Source organism: Lagenorhynchus albirostris, chromosome 12 (assembly GCF_949774975.1).
Source record: "Lagenorhynchus albirostris chromosome 12, mLagAlb1.1, whole genome shotgun sequence".
NCBI classification, from domain to species: Eukaryota; Metazoa; Chordata; class Mammalia; order Artiodactyla; family Delphinidae; genus Lagenorhynchus; species Lagenorhynchus albirostris.
Genome location: NC_083106.1, coordinates 32442904 through 32463984, shown reverse-complemented (window position 1 = coordinate 32463984; position 21081 = coordinate 32442904). Strand labels below are relative to the sequence as shown.

Below are 21081 nucleotides of genomic sequence, written 5' to 3'. Positions count from 1 at the left end.
CCCTACTCTGTGTCTAGTATTTAATAAAACCCTTATTTCCCTGCTTACCCATAAATGATGTCTGAACTCATCAACTCTAAAATTTTATGTTAATGGCTATTCTATAAGGGAAAGAAATAGGGCAAGAAATAAAAGCAAGTATTAGCATTCCATAGCAGAACCCACTTCATTGCTATCACTCATAAAGGATAGGGTAGAGTGCTTCCTTTAAATCAGTAAAAATATGCCATCCTCTGTCTCTCTATCAAAGCTAACACTTGGGCCAGTGAGTTTCAGTTCAATTGTGTTTCTGCTTTTTAATCAGTTTTTCTTAGAATGATTTCTAAAAATGCATATATTCACTCAGGGATAAGAAGGAAAGCTACCTCCAGTCTCTGGCTTGCCTGTGATAGAGAATCTCATTTTCACAGACACCATTAAAATACATACCAGGTCTGTAGAAAAAAAAGGCTATTTTCATGTTCCAGTCAACAGCCCTATATGAAAACTTCTTTGCTGATCTGGATAAGAAAGAATATGTATGAAAAATTTTTTATTTCAGCCACCAGTCTGGTCAAAAAGATATGTGTGTATGAAATTAATATGTGCTAGAAAGTAATTAATTTTTTAAATCTTAACTTGCTGAATATTTTTTTAATTGGGAACTTATTTTTGAGGTATTTTTTGTTTGTTTATTTTTACAAAATTCTGCTTTGAGGATTTGAGGTGTTAATAGGTTTAGGTATTTTATTTTGGACATTTTTTATAAGGCAATTATGTTTGGTTTCATTGAAAATACTTCTTTTGAAATGGAAGGACTACAGATTACAATGGAATTTTCAGGTTTGCTAGTTCTTTTATTTTTCAAAGAACACTCTTCTAAAAGATGATGAGTTGAGAGAAAATAATAATGTTCCAGGGTCAAACAAACTTGGGAAATACTTGGTGCTCTGTGTCCCTCTTTTGGAGCATCCCATTACATATTAGCATGTTGAAAGATATGGGCAGCTATAAAATTAAGACATATGTTTAATTTTGCTTAACCCAGTGATTGTCATATTTATTTGACCCAGGAACATCCAAGAAACTAGTGTTCCAAAGAATAAACATTTAGAAATGCCCTTATAATCCATTGGTTCAAGTGGCCATCTTTAGACCCTTGCTAATCCAGATCTTATATCAGGCAAAGATTTAGAGGCCAAATTTGTCATGTTAATGAACGAATGCCTCAGTATGCATCAAGGATCCAAAATATATTTAGCAGCTAAAGGCTGGGCCTAGGCAAATGTTATGGTGAGAAAGCACATAATTCAGAAGGAGCCTAGCTTGACTCTTAAGAATGAAGAGGGTAAAATCAATGAGATAAAGTGTTCCCATCTGCTCTCTGAACAAAGCAGTTTAAACAGAGAAGAGCCTCTCTTTTTTCCTTTTTCCTTTCTGTTTCTGAATTCTTATCCTTATCCTACTGGAAGAACCTTTAGACACCTGAGAGAAAAGCAGTAAGGCATGAAGACGGTACCTCTCTCAAAACACGCAGCATCCCCCAACTAAAATGTAATTTACAATGGACGTGGATCCCATTATCTTGCAAAACAAACATTCCCATCTCTTCACTTCCATGCACAGCCATCTTGTCAACATCACTCTGTGGATGAGCTTAAACCCCAGTACTTCTGTGGATACTGAAATTTACAGAAGGAACCACAAATTCTGTATATTTCTAATGAATAATCTAATTTCTAATTAGATATTTATCTTAGCATTAGTTAATTATATTACCCTATTTTCTAACTACCTATCTATATTATGGAAAACTATGTCAACTGGTTCTCTGCTGTCCATCTACACTTCTTTCTTTTAACTTGATTAGTTTACCTTCACTGGTGTTCAGGCTGTTATTTTCGTGCTTTCTTTGTGGATCGTTTAACAACGTATTTATTGATGTTATTGTCGTTTCTGCGATTATTAAATAGCTGTATATAGTATATGTGCTTGAGAAAGTCAATGTTAATTTGAGAATTAAAGTGAATTTATCTTGAAGGAACAGTGATGATATAGATGTGGTTGGTATTGTGCAAATAAAAAGTGAAACTTCCTCTTTCCTTTGCAGCCAACATATCAATTGTAGATATAGATACTAACCAGGAGGAGAACATAGCAACTTCATCTCCTGGAAACAACTTCGGTCTTGACTTGAAAGCAGATGACAAAATATATTTTGGTGGTCTGCCAACACTGAGAAATTTGAGGTAATTTGGTGTATATTTAGAGCTAAGGATTAAGTTTTAATTAAATGGCCACTATGCTCACTAGAGTTCTGAAGTTTAATTACAACAGGAATGTCATAACCTTTAGTTGCAGAAAGGCCTAATCTAAAAATTCATGTTGCATGTTACAATAACACCACCAGGATTTAAAAACTAAAGATTAATTTGATATCTTTGTTGAAGAGATGCATGGGAATTACTGTTTCCCTTACAGTCACCGGATGAAAAGAATTATAAAAGTTATTAAAGGTAGAAACTGGAGTTGAATGTAATTGCCTTTCTCCTTGCACATTCACTGGAGATAATGGTGCACTGACATTGCTTAGTGTTCTGAAAATTAGTCAGTGTTCCAGGACACTGTGAGTATAACCTATTTTATGGCTAAGCACAAGCAATGATAATAATTTTGGACTTTTCCATATGCCTGATGCTAAAGTGGTATTAGTTATTCTCGTGCCCATGTCAACATTTTTTTAAATTTCACGTATGTTTTTTAGAGAGCAGATAGGGAGATATATTTAGCTCATAGTTTAACTAGTTCAAAAAATTAATAGAAGTAACTAAAAAGTGTCAGAAAATATTTCATGTGGTATTTAATTAGTTTCCTTCTTGTTATAAAATAACCTATAAGAAATACAAGTTATAGAGTATTTGGTGCTCAATAAATGTTAATTAAATCTAATTAGAATGGGATGAATTGATGTGGCTAACCCGTAAGAGTTTACTATAAATACAGACCACCATGTTTTTAATTTTTGTTTTGTTTAGTTTGTTACCTTTTGATGGTTGCAAAAGTCCTGTCTAGGTGTTTCTACTCTAAAAAGACACATTATGATAGGAAGTGTCTCAGAATAACTGAAAAGTACGGTGGTCAATTATTTTCATATTTCTCAAATGAGCAGTGAAAATTCAGTCTCATTTTATGATAGTGAGTATTCAGACAGAGGTTTGCTCCTCTCTGTATCTAAACTCGTAAACCAGGCACCTGTCCAGTTACCAGTCTATCAGGGTATAAGTTGATAAGCTTTAATGGTGCAAATAAACTGGCTCTGCATTCATCTACATGATATTGCATTTGTATTAGGAATATAGATTTAAAGTGTTTGGTCAGAAAAATCACTGCAGATTAAATGTATTTGAATAGTGGCATAGTTATTACTCCAAAGTCCATTTATCCATTCAACAGGTGTTTGATGAGCATCTATCAATACTATGTTTCAGGTACTATTTAAATACTAGGGATCCAGCAAATTGTTCAAGGCTAAGATTTACTTTGCAAGATCACTAACTAAATTCTCTAGGAGTGAACTAAATGTACCCAGAATAAGGCTATCCAAAGGTGGCTTCATTTATCCTTGTGATAATGTAGCTTTAATTACCATAAAGTGATTTTTAGGAATTATCTACAAAAGTGTATATGTTAACTTCATTGCGATGGGTTTATGTATTAGTTTGCAGACTACATACCTGATGAGTCTTTACTGCCAAGATATTTTTACTCTCACAGTACAGAATTTCATAATTATAATATTTCTATGGCAGGGCACATTATTTCAAAACAGCCTTTAGACATATATTTGTGACTAGTCAAGGAGCCATGCATTCATAGTTAGCTGTAATTTTGCCTACAAACAGGATCTTAATATGATAAAGTACAAAAGATGTGATGAACATGAATTATTTTTATGTATATTAAGTTCAAATTAAGTTCAAAGAGGCGATAAGCTCTCCTTACAGGCTACTCATGAACACTACAGCATAACAGCACTTGGGCATTTTCCCATTTGTAAGAATGATAAATATGAGTGCTTTAAATTCAATTCCAAAATTAAAATTTTCCAAGAGAATAGTGTGGGAGATGGTCACCGTTGGACTCTATTTTCACTGTAGTCAAGGGTATATGTCTGTTTTCTTTTCTGTTTGTGTTTTATATTCCTTTCCTTTGTAGATCTCCATGAAATGCTTTCTTTTTTAAAAGATTTATGATTAAGGTTTATTGTTTTACTAAATGAAAATGCAATTATAAGTAAATCATTTTTTTTTTCTCTTCCCTTTGACCTAGTATGAAAGCAAGGTAAAATTTAAATTTATGCATGCCTTCTTCAAGTGCATGGGTTGGGTAAATGTGGCTTCTTAGATAAAGCAGTGATGCAGAAGCAGAGTGACACCTATGCAGCTTTATTCACAGTACATTTCACGAACGAGTAGTGCATTCTGAGATAGTTCTCATGCTGCCCTTTGCTTATAAAAATGCTGCTGCTTCCCCACCATCACTGCAGTTTGACTTGTTCACCAGCCGTGATGACAAAGTTGCTCTGCTTATTTGTTCAACCGCCCACGCACAGCGCCGCCAGGTGCACACATGCAGCAGCACACGCTAAGGGCAGCTGGACAGGTTTATGGGCGAAATCTAGCTCCAGGGAACAAACTGGTCTCTTGGGTTGAACCTCAGACTCTGGTCTCCCAGGTACCGTACTGTCTGCTGAACAATCAACCTGTGCTCCCAAATGCGTACTACTGCCTGGTTGCTTTTTGCAAGCCTGCAAATATGCAAGCGTTAACATGGCCCTTGCACCTCTTGACAAAGCTGCTTCTTTCTTGCCATGTTTATTTAGAATTTAGCTATGGAGTCAGTATTTCTCTGGAAATACTATATGTAAAACAAGTGTTTGCATTAATGACGAGGAAGCTTGCGGACAGTCATCCTAGCTTCTCAGGAGCATTTCAGTTCCTATTTGTAGGCAGGAGGTTTTAGCATGGAAGTTGTAAGCAGCAGGCCCTCTGTAAGTGGCTGATCAAACTCTGGCTAGAGCTACAGCTGAGTGTTTTGGTATTTCAAAACCTAATGGTGCCAACTTTCCCGAAAGGACATAATGAAGCTGAGCTGATCTAAGAAATTTTTAGAGCAAAGGCTAGACTTTTAATACCAGAAACCAGACTGTATAGAAATGAAAGTGTGAAAAAAACAATCCAAGTTGTTTAATCACGATACAGTTATAAGACCAATCAAGTGCTGTTTGCTGAGATGGCTGAAAAGCAGAGGTTGGCTTTCAGTGAAAATATATGCTAATAAAACTCTGGAATGACATTGTGTAGCTTTGTAATTTTGTCTCTGAGGCAAACAGAGGAAACAGTGGCCTGTGGTTTTCATTAGGAATCTGATCACCATATGTGATTACTTATACCCTGTGATTTTCATAATGTCGAGCTTGCTAAATCATTGTGTTTTGAAATGATTCTTTGTATTTCCCTGAAACAATGAAGTGTCTAACTTGTAGGAGTGATTTATTTTGTGTAGGAGTGATTGATAAGACCTCTGAGAAACTTGTGATAAATCAGTCTTCCTCTAAGCAAACATGGAAGCAAATGAACACTGAGAATGAAGTCCACCCATTTCCTTTACTTTATACAAGAAGAATATAAGCAACATTCTCACTCTCCAGTTGGCATGTTTTTTGTAATAACCAGCTAATTGAACAGAAGGGGAAGACCTTGGGAACAAGTGGAAATGATCAAAGAAAATAAAACAGTCCCAGAGAGAGAGAAACAAATAGAACAAATACCCAGCATGACATAAATCACCTGATACACACTCCCAGGGTCTGATTTGCTTTCCTACCTGTTTGTCCTCATGTCATGTGTTTTTTATTAAGACAAAAAAAAGGAATCCTGCCATCATGGGACAGTGAGGAGAGAATTAACCATTATCCAAATAAATATAATATCTTGGTGTTGATTGGACAGTTTTTAGAGTTGCTTATTAACATAAAAAAAAGTGTTACTTTTTCTATTGTTGTTGACCTGCATTATTCAATATGGTAACCACTAGCCACAGTGGCTATTTAAATTTAAGTTAAAGAAAATTTTTTTAAAAATGGAACTTCCCTGGTGGTCCAGTGGTTAAGACTCCATACTCCCAATGCAGGGAGCACGGGTTTGATCCCGGGTCGGGGAACTAAGACCCTGCATGCCGCACGGTGCCGCCAAATAAATAAATAACAATAAAAATTCAGTTTCTCATTGGCACAAGCTACTTTTCAAGTGCCAGCAGCCATATATGGCTACTAATTACTGATTTGGACAGTGCAGAAAAGAATATTTCCATCATCACAGAAAGTTCTACTGGATAGTGCTGCTATAGATGAAAGAGGTGTCATCACCATTAATATCCTGCTAGCTTATGTTTATTGAGCACTTACTACGTGCTAGCAAGTTTATCCCTTTTTAAGAAGTAGTGAGCAAAAAGTAAACATTCAAGTGTCATTTGGGTACTGAAGCCATTTTCAACCTTATTGGAAAAATTAAATGTATGTTTCGTGACTCTGGTTGCTTTATTTTGTTACTGCTGCAATACAGAATAAGGACTTTAGGGTCAATCTGTAAACTTAATCTTAAAGTATCTTTTTTTTAGACTATGTAATCCAAAAGAATGTTTCTCAGGTTTTATTTGACTTAAAATCTTTAAAGAGAAATATGACATTATCTTATTCTTCAGCTAACCACCCCCCAAAAAAAAGTCTCAATGAAAATATTATCTTTTCAAAATCAATGTTTCCAGATATTTTTTTAATTTTGAGCAAGATTTTATTTAACTTTGTCAGTATGTAGTTTTGATTATGCTGTCCCATACAAGTTCTGCCCTTTGTTGGAAAAAAAGAAACACATTTCATTATGCATATGAAGCATTTCATAAGAAGTCAGTTAATTCCTGTACCTTGTATTTAAATGCAATAGGTGAGATTATTTTTTAAAAGGAGAGGAAGAAGAACTACATAAAGACTCCTTGTGCAGGATGGTGCTCATATCCACTTATCCAACCAGTAGCTAATGGAAGCATAGTTTGCTGGGTGCATGTGTGTGCGTGTGCACAGTCTGAGAGACGTGCCTGCCTGTGCAGCAATTCGGGAAGCATAGTTTGCTGGGTGCGTGTGTGCACGTGTGCACAGTCTGAGAGATGTGCCTGCCTGTGCAGCAATTTGGGAAGCATAATTTGCTGGGTGCGTGTGTGCGCATGTGCACAGTCTGAGAGACGTGCCTGCCTGTGCAGCAATTTGGGAAGCATAGTTTGCTGGGTGCATGTGTGTGCGTGTGCACAGTCTGAGAGACGTGCCTGCCTGTGCAGCACTTTGCTCCATGTAGCTTTCATCCACTAGGCACACACACTATACCGCCATTGCCCTAATGATATTGCTTTTGTTTTCCATTTAACTTTTCAACAGGCCGGAAGTAAATTTGAAGAAATATTCTGGCTGCCTCAGAGATATTGAAATTTCAAGAACTCCATATAATATACTTAGCAGCCCTGATTATGTTGGTGTTACCAAAGGATGTTCACTGGAGGTTGGTCTCTTCTTAATATCTTCCTAAATACATTCATATCGGATTTCACTTACTTAGGTTGGGTCTATTACAGGGACCAGTCCTTGTTAATATATTTTCAATTCCTACTGACCCTAGTCTTAGCTATGCATAAATGATAAAGCAAGATGGAAGTACTTCTATAAGTTTTCATGATCAACTGAACTTAGGAGAACAGTATTATAGAGACCCCAAATTGTGAACAAGTTTCCCACACATACAGCACTTCATAGCATGTATTTTTAATATTAATCCCTTTTCTGGTTCCTTCTTCCTTTCCCACACTACTTATCTCTTTTCCTCATTTTTGTCATCAACATTAGATTTAGTTTATCTTCGTGTATTTTATATAGCTTTATTAGTAGCCTTAAATTATTTTTCTGAAATGTGTTAGGAGTTTACACAAATAGCAAGTAATAGTTTACACCATGATCATTAGTGCATAGAATCTTGTTCACAGCTTAGAAGTCAAACCTCCTTTTCTTTGAAAATGGCACATAGTGGGAACCATCTACAAAGACTTGGCTTTGACGGGACTGCAAAGTACCCTGTTATCAGGTATCTTCAGTATCTTTTCTTTATTGCCAAAGCAGCCCAGAAGCTTCCTGATACCACGTGACTATTTTGCACTGACTCTTCAGTAGAGGCTGATCCACAGGAGAGAGGAACACAGGTCACAGCACTGCTCTTATTATATCTGTAAACAAGATCCAACCGTCATCAGCAAATATTAGTAAAAGTTTTATGGGAATTCTAAAAGTGATGGGTTTGTTTTAAAAAGAAAATGTTAAATATATCATACTTACAAATTTTTAATTACCCTGATGTGACACAACTATTCATTTTAGCTGCTTCCTCCAATTAAGATTATGTTAAAGCATTGTGATAGGAGATGAAGGGATTTGGGGAAAAAGAAAAAGTAAATCACCACTGAGCCATGAGGTTAAAGACTGAAACAGAACTTTCAGGGTCTTCACTGTGCCTAGTTACAGTCTCCAAGTTGGAATTAGCCATAGACATCCACCCTGAGAAGCTCGGGAATGAGGAAAAAGGAAGTACATACAGAATCAAATCTCTAAGAATCCATACTAGCCTCTTTTTACTCAGAGTTTTAATCTTCCAAAGCCTAACTCTCATCCACATGCAAAAGATATATGCATGAGGATGGAAAACTGTCCAGAAAATGGATAGCCTGTATGTGTGGAAATGATGATTCTGTAAAGGCACTTTTCAATAACTGGGAATTGTTTGCAACTAAAATATGATGCAGAAAGTTCAATATTTGATAAATATTGAAAAGTCTGCACAGTAGTTTTATCTGAAGTATCCAAAATTCTATGATTTGAAAATTGGAATCAAAAACAGATTATACATTTTTACAACACATTTAACTGGGCCTGAAACACTGTGGAGGGAAATAACCTGCATTAAAGGATCCCTTGTTTTCACTCCAGCCAAATCCAGGACTTTTTAAATGAATGTTTTAAGCACTCTAAATGCCCGACTCCATGGCCATGCTTAAATAAGTCCTAGCACATTCATACAATGGAATGACCTCCTGCCATTATAAGTGATGATGAGATCTGTGTTTACTGACAGAGAGATATCCTCCACATGTGAAGTGAGAAAGAGAAGTTACAAATGAACGTGCCTGTCATGATTCAGTTTAAATATAGACAGGAGGAGAGAGGAAGAGGGCAGGTATAAAAGATAAAGTGAGTGAATGAAAACATGCGTGCATGCATGCGTGAATGAATGGATTAGAAAAAGCTATATGCTTCTACACAGCTTTGGAATGGGGGTGATTTTTACTTTCTCCCTTTTGCACTTTGTTACCGTTTAAAATGTTACTGTTTTAATTTTATTATCAGCAAGGACAATGATACTACTTTCATTTTGAGAAGAAAACCAGACTAAGAAATATTTGGTTTATTTATTTTTAAGATATAGATTGTATCTGATTTTTTTAAAATTCCGCTAGAGTGTCTTTATATGCTTGAGAGCAGCAAACATCTTTACCTTGGGCTCTTCACTGAGGAAGAATGCAGACAGAGACCATGGTCAGACTCAGCTATAAAACATAAGCAGTTAGTTGGTAGGTGTTATTCCAGGGATCAGTTAGAGAGTTTTCAAGGGAGACTTAGCAAGACAGATTTAAACCAAAAGAAAATGTTACCTGTCAGTGATAACCTTTTATATTTCAAATCAAAAGTTCTAGAATAAAAGCAGAGGCCCAAATTTTTATTTTAACTCAGACTGCTCAGAAAATTCAGTTACAGCTAGAAATAATATTTCTTTGGTTGCTCTTAAGCTCTCCATGTAACTGTGGGTTTTTATGTGTTCTAAAATGACACTGTATTTCATAGTAACGTTGAGTGCATTGAGGAGGATGAGTGAGATGGAGAAATTAATTTAAATGTTCATTTCTAATGCTTTCTTCCCTTCTTTCCTTTTACCCAAAGAACGTTTACACAGTTAGCTTCCCGAAGCCTGGTTTTGTAGAGCTGTCCCCTGTACCTATTGATGTAGGAACAGAAATCAACCTGTCCTTCAGCACCAAGAATGAGTCTGGTATTATTCTCTTGGGAAGTGGAGGGACACCAGCGCCACCTAGGAGAAAACGAAGGCAAACTGGACAGGTACCCTCACACCTAGCTAATAATGCATTTTCCCTAATGCTTATATAAAATGATTATTTTATAGAGACTCAGGTGAAGCATTTACAGTTTATAAATTGTTTTTATATTTTTTGATTTGCATCATTTATTTCCACTATCATCTTCTTAGGACAATTATCTCCACTAGGATTTTCCTGTTGGTCAGTTCTAGGTGCAGACACACCTGTATTTACATCCATATTTCATATGGGTTTTGCATATATAAAGAGAGAAAGCTTAAAATACATTCACATTGTGTTAATCTTCTCTCTAAATCCAATTTCCTACCAGATCTGTAGATAACCAGATGGAGTCCCTTAAATTTAAATTTTAATTTTAATTTTTTTAGGATCAGCTTCCCATTTTCACTAGCTAATGTGATGCAGTCTGTTGGAGCCTAACCTGCTGCACCCTCTCTGGACAGAGAGAAGGCAGAGAATGGACCTGGGCAGGAGAAGGTGAAGAGAACACAACCAACACAGGCATGGACACTAGTGACATTAAAATAAAGCCTACACAGTGTCTGTTTTGTAGGGCTGTGAGCTTTAGTTTTCATACCCCCTAGCCATTTGATTCTGTTAAAAGCTGTCTCTTAGTTGTCCTGATCTAGGCACCATAACTCTTTACTGCATGGATATTCCTCCAGTACTTTCAGTCACATTTTTAAAGATATACATTTTTCCATTTAATCTCATTTTTCTCAGTGAAAGCATTCTTGGGAATTACCAGTATGCCATGGCCAAAGCACAGAGTGCTTTACAAATATAGCCTTAAATATGCATGCATTCTTGTAAATCAGGTTGTGTTGTTTGTAATTATACGTTTTTTAAAATCACTTTTAGCATTTAAAATTTAGTAATGGGTAGTCATGTAATAATACCATTTTCTTCCCCCACAAAAAAAATAAACACTAAACAAAATATGGTTGACCCTTGAACAACACAAGTTTGAAGTGCACAGGTCCAGATATGCACGGGTTTTATTCAATAGTAAATATAACAGTACCACACGATCCGAGGTTGGTTGAAACTGAGGATGCAGAACATCTGATACAGACGAACTGCGTATGAGGAGGGCTGACTATAATTTATACTCAGATTTTTGACTGTGCGGAGGGTCAGCGCCCCGTGTTGTTCAAAGGTCAGCTGTATTGGCAAATAAAATCCAAAGATGCATTACCGTGAGTAATTTGCAATATGTCAGGAATACAAATGTGGCTTGATATTAGAAAATCTAAAATCATATAATCATTTTGATAAATGCAGAGAAAACTTTTGGTAAAACTTAACAACCATTCCTGATTAAAAACAACAACAAAAAAAGACTTGATAAACTAAGAACAGGATGGGGCTTCTTGATAGGAAAACATTATAAACATTTTCTATGAAATCAAGCCCAAGAAAAGATGAATATTATCACTGTATCAGTCTTAGCCAATACAATAACAAAAGAACAAGTAAATATAGTACAAGAACAAGTATATAATTTAAGAATAAATCTAACAAAACAAATGTAAGGCCTATATGGAAAAAATTACAAAACTTATTGAAAAATTACATCAGACTACTTATTAAAGTCAACATGTTAATGGAAAGACTCAGTGTAAAAAATATATCAGTTCTCTACAAAGTGATATGTAGATTCACATTCAATGAAAATACCCTTATCTTTTTGTAAATCAGGACAAGCTAATTCTAAAATTTATATCAAAGATCGAAAGCCCAAGAAACTCCTGAAATAGAAGAATAAGTTGGTGGACTGTCCTAGCAGATATCAGCACATTAGAAGCTAGAGTTTTGAACCATGGGAGTATGGTGTTAATTCATGGATAACTCTGTGTCAGTGGAACAGAATAGAGAGCCAAGTATAGATGGAAACAACATTTGGCAATAGGTGGCATTGCACATCATTAGGGAAAAAGTGGCCCTTTCAGTGAATGATTCTGGGGCAATTGGTTATCCATACAGAAAAAAATGAACTAATTTCTACTTCATGCCAGACAGAAAAATAAATTCCCAATGAATTAAAGCCTTACATAGGAAAGGAAAAAAGTTTTAAAAGTTTAGAAGAAAATATAAAAGGATAACCTTTGACCTTAGGGAAGAAAAGGATTTCTTTGGGAAGAAAAAAAAACAAAAAATATTTTTTGAAGAGTAGAGGGAGAAAAAGTGGTATTTTATCTCATTTTTTACTATGCATAAGCACTGAATAAATATAAAATATAACTTCTCTTAAAGCCTTTATGTTTTAATCATAAAAATTAAATTATTTTCTCACTGCTACAAATGATAAGCTAGTTATAATAAGAGGGCCAGATCAAACATTCTGAAATAGGTTTCACTAAAGGATATGTGTTTCCTAGGTCACAGTCAAATAATTGAGCACCAGCCATCGTTTCCAGATTTCTCCTCATCAGAACTAAATAAATGGACTTGAGTCATCAGCTTTCAGGATAGTTCTTAAAATAAAACATGTTCCCATTCAAACAATTAAAATGAGAAAATATTAAGCACTATAGTACACAGTAAATTAGAAATAACATGTTAATGTTTCAACATTTTAATGATAATGAGTATCTAGTTTTCAAAATCTCATTGTCAATGCTATCTGAAAGAGGAAACAATGTTAAGCAGTTCATGTCTGTCGTAGAATCAATACTGGTTAAATGACGTACTTTAGTTTTCAAAGCTACCAGTTTTGATACCCATAGGGTCATTTGTGATTATGTTCTGCTAAAGGGGTTTGAGAACTCAGTCAGCTAAAAAAATTGTAATTGAGTAGATGGCAGCTGCCCCTTTTGATGAATGGCAAGCACTAATCCAGATCCTCTGGCCATTTTGTGGTGGACACGATGCGGCACAGACGATTTTGTAAGTTATTCGGAAACGTTATGATGTTTGAATGAAACCATCTCCACTACCTCAGGTGACTCGCAGAGGACCAAGTGATCACCGTGTATCAGGTGCCACCCCCCTGCTCCACAAGAAAGGGAGCAAGCGTGGCGTCAGCTTTGGGGACAAGGACTGCATTCAAGCTCCCTGGGGTTCATAAACTGATCTCAAAACCATACTGTTTCTATAGTAACAGTGGCAAAAAGAAAGCAGTCCTGTTTGTGGATGAAAAATTGTCTTCCTTCTTTCTAAATGTGGGAGACAAGTTACATGTGGATAGCAATCTATTCCACCAGCCCTGAGAACGAATTGAAATCTAAACACTCAGAATGCCGTGAGGCTGGGAGTCAGACCTCATTCCCAGAAGCTAGCTGTCTGTTTGTGAATACAAGGGAGAGGGATTTTATTGACACTCTTTATTTCCTGATGGGATTTGTGAGTTAGAAGCCCAGTGCCATCACACCTGTTCCTTTCAGCATTGCAGATCTGCTTTGCAGAGACTGCTGTGGTACTATCTCCACTTGCCACACCATCTAACAAGCAAAAATGGTAAATGATTAAAAAGCTATTTCCAGCTGCTTTAAATACTCTTTTTAAGGAAATACTGAGTCTTAACTTCTCAGGTAAGATCTCAGAGCGGATGAATACACAGTTCTGTCAGGGAACTAAGCTAAGTCATAGATGAGACTCCTCTTTAATCTTCAATGACCATTTGCTATTGCAGGCCTATTATGCGATATTCCTGAACAAGGGTCGTCTGGAAGTGCATCTCTCCACAGGGGCACGAACAATGAGGAAAATTGCCGTCAAACCAGAGCCGAGTCTGTTTCACGACGGGAGAGAACATTCTGTTCATGTAGAGAGAACTAGAGGGTAACAATAGTCCTAACGACTGACTGTACTGTCATAACTAACGCGAACTCCTTTGCTCGCCTTAGTCCTTTACTGGACCTTTGTGTGTATGGACATACGATGCATTGCAAAACTATCAAGTAGTTTAATTTCATCTTCTTTATATTTCATACTTCGGGAACCTCATTTCCCTTGACCCTTAGGAGTTTTGTTCTTAACGTTTTTATGCTAGGTGGTTCTCCTCTCCACCTTTGGAAAAACCAAATGCATCTTCTGAAGCGTAGATGAGAAAACTCCCTCCTCACCTCTCGAATACTCTCTCCTCAAGCAGGGCATGCGCGTGGTGAAACGCACAGAACAGCTCCGCTGGAGCCGCCAGCCTTTGACAGCTGCTGTTTCATTCAGGTTCCAAAGCAGTTATGGCGGCTGCTTAAAAATCTGTCACAGATACAGAGCGCGGCCCGCGGCTGCAGGACCCACGGAGCACGGTTCTGCGCATGCCTCGGCCCCGGCCCTTACCCCCGCACCCGCCGCCAAGGTGTGCTGGGTCCCTGCGGGACGGCTCCGTGAGGGAACAGAGTTGAGAGAGGGAAGGAAGAAGGCTGCTGTCCTGCCATCCGTGCACGGTGGCTGCCTTTCTGCTGATCCACCAGAGCACCTGCTTCCCAGCCCTGAGTCAGGGAATTGCTTATTAGTGTTATAAGCTGATCTCTCATTTCTTCAGAATGCTACAGTACTTCATACTTACTTTATTGGGGAAGTCATTTGGTTTTTTTTCCATCAAAATGTTGTATGACAACTCAGAGAGGTAATGAGCTTAGAACAATTAGAGAAAAAGAAAACAGAAACCCAGAGACTTCAGACCTCCAGACCCACAATCCATTTTATTAGACTGAAGAAATAGAAGAGAACTGGAAAGCAAATCTGATGAAACCTCAAAACACAGAGACTGCTTTTAAACACAACAACAGTATGAATGTGTAGGAAAAGTTCAAGTAAGCAGATGTTATTCTGTACTTAAAGACCTCCATTTTCTAATCATACTCTTGTGTGGATAACAGTTTAAGTAATAAGAATGCCTTTTCTTCTAAGTAAGTGATGAAGCTCTCCTTGGTTCATGTTTTTCTATTACATAGAGCATTAGGTTGTGGGATGAATTGATACTAAGCCTTCTTGCAGATATCTTCTAACTGAGATGTTTAGAAACCATGATTAAGACAAATGAGGGATCAGTATTTGGACTAACTAAGAACTTTTACTAATCTTATAGGCACATATTGCAGTCATAGTCTCTGAAGAGAAATGCAAAATGAATTTTCTCATCTGAATCTTAGGGAATGCTCTAGAATACTGATTTTACATGTCTTCTAGACTAGATTTCAGGTCCTTTGCCAAATGTTAGTCCTTCTCATTGTAGGAAAGACTTTCTAAAGTCTTTAAATTTTAAATAACTTCAAGAAGCAAATGCAGATCTGACAAATATAGTTGACAAAAAAATCACCCAAATATGTTATTTTGTAGAGAAAGAATTCTGACATTCTCAAGTGCATTATGATGTTATGCTAAGGTGTCCTTTTAACAGGTGTGTCTCTTCAAGAAGGGTATTTTATTATGCCAGCTTCACAGCTGTTGGCCATCAATCCAACCTTTATTTGATTAAGCTCAGTGTATAGTGCATCCCCTGAAAACTGGTCATTCCGTTAATTGGCCATATAAACAAACAGTTTTACTATTGGCTGTTAATTAAAGGATAATGTATTGGACATATTAGTGGGTTGTCACTGCAGTCTGTGGCAAAGCAAGAACTCATTTGCACCATAATGTCTCATTCAGCACTCTGAGGTCAAAAAACAATCATCACCTATCCTTTAGGCGAGCACTTCAATTAGCTGATTAACTAGAGATCACTAATGACCCTAAGAACATCTCCCAGAAACAATTTTAATGCTTCATATCAATTCTATGGCATGCTGTGTGTCAAATACTAAACAAAGATTATGTCCTTTAGTCATTCTAAATGTATGTGAGATCTGTATTAATATCATCACAGATGAGGATATATTAACTAATTTGCCAAAAATCACATAGCTAGTAAATAAGAGAGGCAGGATTTAAACCCAGATATACTTGACTTTAACACCCCCATCTGTGCTCACCCGCTATTTATTCTTACCCTTTTTGTGACCTCAGAGATTTGTATTACTTCATGTTGATTATGATACTCCTGTTAACTTGAAAATATTTGCTTTCTTCCAACACTATTTAGACCATAAATGTCAACTGTTATTTCTTTTCTTAAAACTCTGGATAAGAAGGCAATTTTAATACCATTAATACCACCTCATAATAGAGAGGCAAACTTTTCAATATTACTCTTGCCCTTTTCTCTCCCTCTGCCTCTCTTTACCCATCCTCCCACATTCTCTCTCCTTTTCTACCCCTTCCTCTGCAAAAATTCCACTCCCTTCACTTTGGTATCTAATTTCCTAGTACTCCAGTGACCTCTGCCTTTTATAACTGCTTGGTCCTCTGATCTTCCACCTGGAGTCCACCTCAGTGGCCAGTAGTTCTAACTGGACGAAAACAGTAAATCCTAAGAGCCTGGAGTAGACGTTTAGGCAAGTAGGTATTCTCCTACGTGAAAGCATTCTACACACAGGTACAGAATTAGGCTAAAGACCACACAGTTGTAGCAAATATTTCAGGAGTAACTTGAGGTTTCCAGAAAGGGATCATGGTTTGGACAGTGCAACCCAAATATTTCTTTCTTACCATCAACTTAAAAAATTTCAGATTTTGTTTCTCATGTAAATTGCAAATATCAGGGCACTTCTCTTAATATCTTTTACCATGTACGCAGTTCATTTGGTGGTGGTTTGAAAAAAATCTTAGATCCATATTCCATACAAATAAATAGAATTTAAGTAATAAAATATTTAATTATAAAACTTCAAGAATCAACTATTGAAATTTTAAGGAAATTCAGCTGACCTATCACAATACTAATAGTAATGTAATGGTTCTTATAATGCTTTTTGCACATAGTAGGTCCACAGTAAAGAGTTTTTGAATAAATACTTTTTAAAAAGGAAATGCTCCAGAATCAGAGAGGACATGTAGGTAATATCCCTATTTACAAAGAACTAAATAAATGACCTAGATTTGATGCTCCTAGGATGTAAAATACAAACTGGATTCAGCTGTAGTCTTCTAGCGATGCCCTTATTAAGTAATACAGACTCAGCGCAATGCCTTAGTTAATGCTTTCCATGGTTCGAAATAGGTGTTCTTATCCTCATTTTATAACTGAATGAAATGAGACTGAGCAAGATTAAGTAACTGGCCCAGGGTCACACAGCTAGTAAGCTTCCATACTAGTGCTTACTTCCAGTCTGTTCCTTCTGAAAGCTCAGGCTCATTCTACATCTCCACCCTATGATCCAGGAAGAAAGGACCATTGCTATGGTCCTTGGCCCAGAGTCTGGCAAAACATCAATGTATCATTTCCCCTATTTTGCCTTTGAAACTAAACCCAACCTGCTCCCTCTGCACCTCCTGAATAATGACATTTTGAGCCACAACCATATCTATTCTTTGTCTTATTCTCTTACATTTGAATTGTCCCAAAGTGGGCCAGTTGTTCAGTGCCATTTCAGAGCATCTTTGCCCTAGTTTATTGTTTCTAATTTGACATGTGGTTTTTCTTCTTTCTAAAATCAAGTAAAATGGCATTTTAGAACTGAGTTTTCCACCTAAGTACTTAGGGTTTTCTCCCCAGATGTGAAATAAGTTTTCAGCAATCCATTCATGATCCTCGGGCTATTGACTAACACTTATGACTAAGAGCCCCATGCTGACTACTGGGACTAAAGTTTAAAATCTGCTTCTAGAGCAAAAGAGAAAATGCCTTTGGTCATTTTCATCAGCAGAATTCTTTGTCTCCTGATTCTGTGCCCCAGGATCCGCAGAGTGAATAAGTAGCATGAGGTGTTCAATTAGTAATGTGTGAGTTCTCTCTCATAAGCAAATTAGGGAAATCAATGAAACAGCCACTAAGGAAAATCATTGCCGAGAACAGTTAGCATGGTACTCTGGCCTGCCTCTTCTATTCAAAAGCCAGTAGCTACGTTCTTTATAAAACATCCTGTAAGTGTGTGCTGTTGATTCCTGCAATCTAAGCTCTGGGAGTACAGTTTGTTCCCTAGCAAGGAGATAAGAGCTAGCACAAAGCAAGAAAGAAAGAGCGAAACAAAACGTGACCCCATGCTGTGCTAAACCGACTGAGCCTCCTGCGAGTAGACATTACTACCCCTTACAGAAGCCTCTGCTCCACAGGCTCACGTGTAAGGCCGCTGTTGTCAACCACCACCAGAGGCTAGTGTTGCAGCTGCACCATTGCCTTGTTTCCGGAAACTCTCAAGGAGAGTTTACAAGGGAGGCAGAGGGATGAGATCCTGAGAAACAGTACTGTGTGCTTAGTGTCGAATCCCTAATCGTCAAACTTGGCTCTCTTAGAAGCTTCAGGAAGGAGGGGTGCGGGGTGGCAGGAAAGAGTTGGATTTCCGGTTGTGTCGGACGTTGTGTGTTTTATACTTATTTTCAATGTTTTATCAGCATCTTTACTGTTCAAGTGGATGAAGACAGAAGGCATGTGCAAAATCTGACAGTAGAACAGGCGATAGAAGTTAAAAAGCTTTTCGTCGGGGGTGCTCCACCTGAATTTCAACCTTCCCCACTCAGAAATATTCCTCCTTTTGAAGGCTGTATATGGAACCTCGTTATAAACTCGGTGTAAGTGAATCTCCTTGTTACTAATTTTTTTTTTTTTTTGGTATGAGCATCACTGTTGCATCTACACTATCTAAAACCATAGGGGGAAGGAAACAGTGAAGATCTTCAGGTTAGATTTTTTTTTTTTAATTGCACTGATGACCTTTAAAATGGGAAAGGGGAAATTTGATGTCATGGTAAGGAAGCAGGACAATGAAAAATAGGAGAAAGTATTGAATTTTAATTATATTCCCGTAGCCCTATGGACTTTGCACAGCCTGTATCCTTCAAAAATGCAGACATCGGTCGCTGTGCCCATCAGAAACCACCTGAGGATGAAGATGGAGCAGTTCCAGCTGAAACAGTTATCCAGCCAGAGCCAGTTCCCACCCCAGCCGTACCTGCACCCACCCCAGTTCTGGCATATGTAAGTGTTTATATCCCGTTGCTTTCTCATTTTAACGCTGTGTTTTTAGTCATTTTCAGAACGAAGGTTATTCAGGATATCTAGTATACTCTACTGCTAGAATTAGAGGAAGGGTCACTGTAAGGAACGGCACCAAGAAACGGCGGAGAGCTTAAACACGGTTTATTTGGGAATGCTCCTGGGCGAGGTTCACTAGTCCGAGAGAAAGGGGCTAGAGAAGTCGCGCCCGGGTGCGGGCGCGAACAAAATTTATAGGGGTGGACGCAGGGGAGGCGCTTGCTGTGTGAAGCAGCCCTTTTTTGGTAATCTCTTGGGTGGTGGTGTGGCAATGTCAGGTGTCGGTTACAGCAGGCTCAGAGCCGTTGGTTCCGCCCCTCGGGGAGCGGGAAGACCGGGGCCGAGTGGTGTGGCAATGTCAGGTGTCGGTTGCGTCAGCCACTTTGGCGGGGGTTCCGTCTGGCTCCCTTGGGCCCTTCCCCGGACCTGCTGGCCTTACAGTCACCTGTCTATGAAAACCTTTTCTCCTTATATCTTCCTTGGATTACTTTCTTTTATATATCTGTTCTCCTTTAATTTTCCTGTTTATAAAATGGCACGTGTTTTCAGTTGAAAAGTTAGCACAGAAATGTCTACAGAATCAAGAATAAAACCCACCTACCATAGCACCACACAGAGGCAACCATATTGATTTTCAGCCCCTTTTATTTGCATTTTGCATAGTAGATCGCATATCATGCATACAATTTGGTATTCTATTTTTTAAAACCAGTAATACATAATTAAAATTGTTTCTAAACATCATGCAAATGTGCGTATCTAATATGATTACACGTATATGTGTTTGTGTGACAGACACACACAGAATATTTCATAGCACTGGAGGTAGTATATCCTTGATTAGAGCGTGGGTTCCAGAGTCAGCCTGCCTGGGTTCAAATCCCAGCACTCTAACCTACCATCTGTATGAATGTGGGAAAGCTACTTGGCTAATCTATTCCCCAGTTTCCTCATCTGTACAATGAATATACTAACAACACATATATCAGAGTCATTATGAGGATTCTAAAAAATGCTTGTTAAACCCCTAGCATATACTAAGCATTTAGTAAATGGCATAATTACTATACAGTAATGATCACAATGACTGCTTTTTAACAATTTCTATCCAATATTATTGTAATTTTCCCAACAGCTGTGTAAAATATATACCTATATACCATCATCCCATTTTTAGTTGAGTTAATAAGAATTAGCTAGCCTAAGTAATACACCCAGACACGGCCAGTAAGTGACAGGATAGGAATTTTGATCCAGTGGGTCTGATTATACAATCTGGTTCCTTATCACTGCAACACTTTGTGAAGCCAAATAATCATCTTTTAGGAAAACCGGCCATTTATTCCAAGCATCATTTCTTCCTCTGTAAAATGTGGGTATTACACCTACCTTGCCTGCCGATGGGATTATTTTAAGAATCAAATGAGGTAATGCACGTGGAACTTCTTTGAAAAGTGAAGGAAGCACACACACATAGATACTGTGAGGAATCCCTGCATTTACTAAGTAACTATATAGTATGTGTCCAGTATTCTGCCGGGCACTGTATATCCATTATTTCATTTGATTCTCACAAGCTATTGTTTTATTTATGTTTATTTATATCATTGGACGTATTATTAGCCCCAGTTCACAGAAGAAAATACCTACAATCACACAGCACAGCTAGCAAGTGAAAGGCTGTCAGTCATATGGGGATTAGTTCAAGGAGTTGATTTTCTCCTAAGACCTCACTGAGATCTGCCACGTGGACTGTAGAATGTTTCCTTAGCTCTTCCATAACGTGGCCTTATGCTCGATTTCCCCCAGCAAAGGGAAGGCTA

General features: G+C 37.6%; 1 protein-coding gene across 1 annotated transcript in view; it reads left to right on the top strand.

The window, feature by feature from the left end:
• LAMA2 (laminin subunit alpha 2) overlaps window positions 1–21081 on the top strand; it is a 605756-nt gene that overhangs the window by 556841 nt on the left and 27834 nt on the right. The window contains exons 52-58 of the mRNA XM_060167667.1: window positions 2090–2228; window positions 4309–4320; window positions 7466–7586; window positions 10067–10243; window positions 13877–14025; window positions 18619–18795; window positions 19033–19201. Coding sequence (XP_060023650.1) covers window positions 2090–2228; window positions 4309–4320; window positions 7466–7586; window positions 10067–10243; window positions 13877–14025; window positions 18619–18795; window positions 19033–19201 — 944 coding nt within the window. The remainder of the gene's footprint in view (window positions 1–2089; window positions 2229–4308; window positions 4321–7465; window positions 7587–10066; window positions 10244–13876; window positions 14026–18618; window positions 18796–19032; window positions 19202–21081) is intronic.